The 5,320-nt window shown below is 35.0% G+C and overlaps 1 protein-coding gene across 1 annotated transcript; it reads right to left on the reverse strand.

Moving 5' to 3' along the window:
• Nucleotides 1-4,071: 4,071 nt before the first annotated feature.
• Nucleotides 4,072-5,067, reverse strand: LOC125199518 (F-box protein CPR1-like). Its single transcript, XM_048097509.1, has one exon. The coding sequence runs from the start codon at nucleotides 5,065-5,067 to the stop codon at nucleotides 4,072-4,074; it is 996 nt and encodes a 331-aa protein (XP_047953466.1).
• Between the last annotated feature and the right edge of the window lie 253 nt (nucleotides 5,068-5,320).

The following is a 5,320-nucleotide window of genomic DNA, read 5'->3' on the forward strand; positions in this document are numbered from 1 at the left end:
GCTAATTTTGCTCACACCAAATCCAAAACTAAGCATAAAATTAAACGAAATGGATTGATTGGGGCAGCAGAGGTTGATGTATTCACGAGTGAGAGGATTCCATATAAAAAGAGGGATGTCAGGATGCGCTAACTCTGAGTATAGAAGAAACAATCCACTAGCTGGAATACCTACCATTGATACTGGCACCGATTTTCCGAGGGGTATCGAAATCAGTGAGGCGATTGTAGTGAAGTTCATGGAAATTTTGATTTTGATTTTGAAATTGGGCATCGTCTTCATCGTCGTGTTCCTCTTGGTCGAGATTTTGATTTTGATTTTGAATTTGATTTTAATTGGTCTTCTTCGTCTTCGACTTGGAATTCCTCTTCAATTTCGAAAACTCTGCAGCGAGTAGAGCCGAACTTATCGTGCGCCCTCGCCGGCATCAAGCAAGCTAGGAGGGGTGGGTTTTGGGATTTGGAAAGGAGGGATTTGGCGAAATCGAGGGAGCTGAGGAGATTGCGCCATGGTTTGCAGACGCATTTGCTGATTGAAATGCTTCGGAGAGGGAGACGTGAGAGTATGTTGGTGGTGAGTTCTGATGGTAGATTAGTGAAGAAATCATGCCGCGCCATTGATGGATTGAATCACTGATTGAAGAAGGAATGATAGCCGCGGCATAGCTGTGTGTGTTTTTGAATTAGGAATTAGGGCTTCTTCTAATCACTATTTTATTCGTTTTTTAAATCCTTTTAGGCTCCGTTCGGTGTATGGAAATAGACGTAGGGAATTGAAATTGGAACCTCCAATTCCAAATTCAATGTTTGGTATCATAAAAATTCTTCTCCAATTTCACAATTTGAATTCCATATCAAAAGTAGGGGGATTTCAAATATTTATTAAACTACACTTCCTGTACACATTCTACTTACACCACACTGCACACACTCTGCACACATATACTGCACACATTTTTACACACACTGCACACATTCTTACACACATTATGCACACGCACATTCTTACACACACAACACACATTCTCTGATAAGGATCTTTTTGAATTGATCTATGTGATTTAGTGCGCGCGTAGTGTGATTTTAGTGAGTGTATGTGTGTATTTAATGATTGTGCAATGTGTGTAGTGTGTGTGAGTGCAAATTTTTAAATTCAATTCCATATCAATTATTTCATTTTGCTAAACAAAGGATTTGGAATTAACCAATTCAATTCCATAGAATTCCAGTTCCAATTCAATTCTGATTCCGTGTAACAAACGGACCCTTATATACTTTAAAATTTGAAACCCCATTCGATGGTAAGTGAACTACTCCATCCGCCCACCATTTATAGTCCCATTTTAACTCGATATGGGTTTTAGGAAATTGTTTAACTCTGTGAAGAAAAGTGGAAAATGATTTAGTGAAAATCTTTTATATATTGATTTTATAATAGGATATGGGTGTAATGAATTAGGTGAATAACGAGTCCCTTAATTTAAAATGGAGAAAAACAAATGAAACTTTAAATTGCACGATATACATACTAGCCTGACATGATAAAGTTGGGAGAAATATGATCTCACCTTTTCAGCTCAAGCATTATAATTCATTTAGTTAGATGGGTATCTAAAAAGTACATGGAGTATATATATAATGCTCTCTTCGTCTGATATTAAGACAATTGAATTCGGCACGAATTTTAAGAATTACAAATAGAAGTGGGTGAAAGGAACTGTGGAACAATGGCGGATCCAAGAATAAAAAATCGTGGAGTCGAACCAAACAAGATTATAAATATAATATTTTAATAAATATTTCTAAACAAAAATACATAAAAATATATATACCACAATTTTATGTTATGCGAGATAGTTGGCTTCTTCGAGTATCCATTTTCTGAAAACGGCTCAAAATCTTTTCATTGGGAATGAAGCAACACAAATTTAGACTTTATATTTAATCATTTTTCATATACTACAAAAACTTTCTAATCTAATTTAATCTAATCTCGGATTGTTGGACAAGGTAAACAAAATAAATGAATAACCAAAACTCCAAAGCAATTAATTAAGCAAAGCTGCAAAACAATTGCAAATTTGCAATATCTACTTAAATGATGATCAATTTAATAGTGTTAACTGCTACTTAAATGAGAAAACTGAAAAAATGACTAACTTAAAACTTGAATGAAATCCTCAAACCAAATTGCCGATTGCTAAAATATTTTTCGAACTTCTTGCACAGAACCTGTGAAATTTCTTCCAAATAATTTATGGTATGGAATAAATGATATTTTTTTATTGCTGTTAATGTTATACAATTCGTACATGCGGGCATACAGCATTCTTCTCGGTATATTAAATAGAATAATAGGTTAATATGTACTCCTATTGGGCAATTCAATTACTAGTAGGTTTAATAAGTAAAAGGCAGCCCATATTAGAATCTCTTCTTTCGTCCTTCTCTATGCATTAAAACTCATGCCGAACCCGAAGTTCATAATTTTGGGGACGGAGAGAGTAGTTTTATAATAAAATGTAAATGAAATTAGTTAGTGGAATGTGGAGGTCTAATAATCATGTACCGAAACTTCTAATTGTGGACGAACTAAAATGGTAAACCGAAACTCCTAATAAAGGATGCAAAGACTAATATAAACTACCTATAATTTGTTTTAAAAGATGATTCATCATTTACTCAGCGATTGGAATTTGATTCACATCAAAATACCTACTTTGTACCAAAGGAATATTTCATTGATCACATTTTAGATAATATGTTTTTCTTTTTTAGTATGCCTAAGAATATGTCATGTACTCTTTTGAAAAGTACTTCTTCCGTTCCACAAAAGATGTCACCCTTTCCTTTTTGGTTTGTCCCACAAAAGATGTCACATTTCCATTTTTGAAAAAGTTCTCTACATGAATATAAAATTATATTTTCTCTCCATTTAACACACAAAACAAAACGTCCTTACTCCGCGTCCCACAAGTGTGACATCTTTTGTGGGACGGAGGAGTAATAAAATAACTTAATACAAATACATTCGACACATTTTCTCTATTCATTCCATCTAACTTCATTAGTACATCCAATGAATTTTTTTTCTCTTTAATTAAATAAACTAACCAATATCATCTAAAATTATGTAGTTCCCTCCGTCCCGTTAAGATGACACATTGCTTAGCCGGCACAAGATTTTAGGAGTTATTGGTTAAAGTGTTTAATTGGAGAGAGAAGGTTGGTGTAAGTATTAAAGTAGAGAGATAAAGAAAGATGAATATTTTAATAGAAGTGAGAAAAAGTGGTTGAGTGTATTAATTGGAGATAAAAAGTTACCAAAAAAGGAAATGTGTCATCTTAGTTGGGACAAACTAAAAGGAAAACGTGTCAATCTTAAGTGGACGGAGGGAGTACTACAATTTTATATATATATGAGATAGTGAGAATAGTCATTTTATTATTTTGGTACGTTTGTAGAAATAATTTTATTTCCATACATGAACTGCACGATATACATACTAGTCTGACACGATAAAAACTTGATACTATGAAGTAAAGGTAGTTCAACTAATGAAATAATGAAAAAAAAACAAAAAACAAAACAATTGGAATTCAAACTTAAAAGATGAATAATCATCCGAAGAGGTCTAATAATCCTCCCACTTAGGCCTATAGTTTATGAATTGCTTGTATCTCCTGCATGAAGGGTTGTGATGAATGTTGAACATCCTCCACATGCAATAGATCATGTTGTTGTATATTAGTGTGTGGTGCACGAATCTCCAACACTAGCATTGAACTTGTTATTAATGGTAGAACTTGGCGTTTAGCTCCGACACTGCCTTCTCCAATCCTTCCACGCACAATAGCATGTCATTCGAGTATGTTTCAAAAGAGCGAGTAGAATCCATCGCTCACCGTAAGCATTGATATGGAGTAAAGACAATTCATTCATCTTCGAAGTATTTTTCCCTTCCAATATTTTTCTATTGGAGCTTCCCTCATTCCTTTTATTGAACATAATGATGCGAATAGGGCTTTAATGAGTTCTAATATGCAACGCCAGGCAGTTCCGCTTTCTCAATCACATTTTTAAATCCAAACGACCTTTGTCTAGCAACATCAAAATGTCACCATCTTTGAAAACTTTGAATGGTTCGACAAGCATAAAATCCCAATCAAAATCACAAATTATTGGACCCAACTTGTATTCTATAGTCCAAGATTCTTCAACTTGGTATTCCTTCATCATCCATATGATAAAATCATCATCAAAAGTGTAACAATAACACAAGTGGTCCCTCAAAACACACAAATCCCCATATCCATATCCATTAGCAGGAAAAGAGAAGACGCTAAAACGTTCTGTTTCAACATCAAAACCACAAATAGAATTGTTATACCACAAATCTATAACCGCCCAATGGAGGTTGTGATTACATAAAAGAGGTTCAGTCCAAAATTTGTAACCAGAAGCAGCCCCGGCTTCAATGCGCCTCCATTTCCCTATTCCGAGGGTGTATACATAGTGAGTGTTGAAACCATTGTCCGCATTGATGCAGACCACCTTATACTCCCCACTTAATTTGCTCACACCGAATCCAAATTTTAACTCACGCTCGGGGATATAAAGAGGGTAAGAGAGCTCAGCATATTCACGAGTCATCGGATTGCATATGTAAAGAGGAATACCTTTTGTTATTGATGGATAGAGAAGAAGCAAGTCATTAGCAGTGGTACCTTCCATTGGTGATCTGTTTGGGTGAGGGATCACCAAATCAGTTAGTGGATGGTAGTGAAGATCATGGATCTCCAAATCAGCTTCGTCTTCGTCTTCAATTTCGAAAATCGTGCATTGAGCTGAGAGCGTGTAATGAACTAGGGCAGATGCGGTTTTGATTTTGGATTTGACGATGTCGTTGGACTCGATCAGATTGAGCCATGGTTTGCAAACGCATTTGCTGATTGCAATTTCTCGGGTAGAGAGCCGCGATAGGATGTTGATTGTCATATCTGATGGCAGATTTAGGATGTTGATTGGCTTATCTGATGATAGATTTGTGAAGAATTCAAGCTCCATTTTTGGTAGAATTCTGCCGTTCAGACAAAGGGGAGAAAAAGATGAATTAGGGTTCTATGCATCACCTTTTATACTGTCTTATTTTTTATTTTTAAATTCTTAAATGCAAAAAAGAAACTTTATTTTTTAGGTGAAAATTAAAACGACGTCATTTTATGTTATTACTATTTAATACGTGGAGTTTTAAAATATTAAACTCCACGTCATCATCTATCGTGGATCTCTGTTGTCGCGGAAACACCTCATGGACTAT

This window comes from Salvia hispanica, unplaced genomic scaffold (assembly GCF_023119035.1).
Source record: "Salvia hispanica cultivar TCC Black 2014 unplaced genomic scaffold, UniMelb_Shisp_WGS_1.0 HiC_scaffold_53, whole genome shotgun sequence".
Taxonomy (NCBI): domain Eukaryota; kingdom Viridiplantae; phylum Streptophyta; class Magnoliopsida; order Lamiales; family Lamiaceae; genus Salvia; species Salvia hispanica.

Coding starts and splice junctions, on each gene's coding strand:
- LOC125199518 (XM_048097509.1), bottom strand. CDS start 5,067: ATGGAGCTTGAATTCTTCACAAATCTATCATCAGATAAGCCAATCAAC.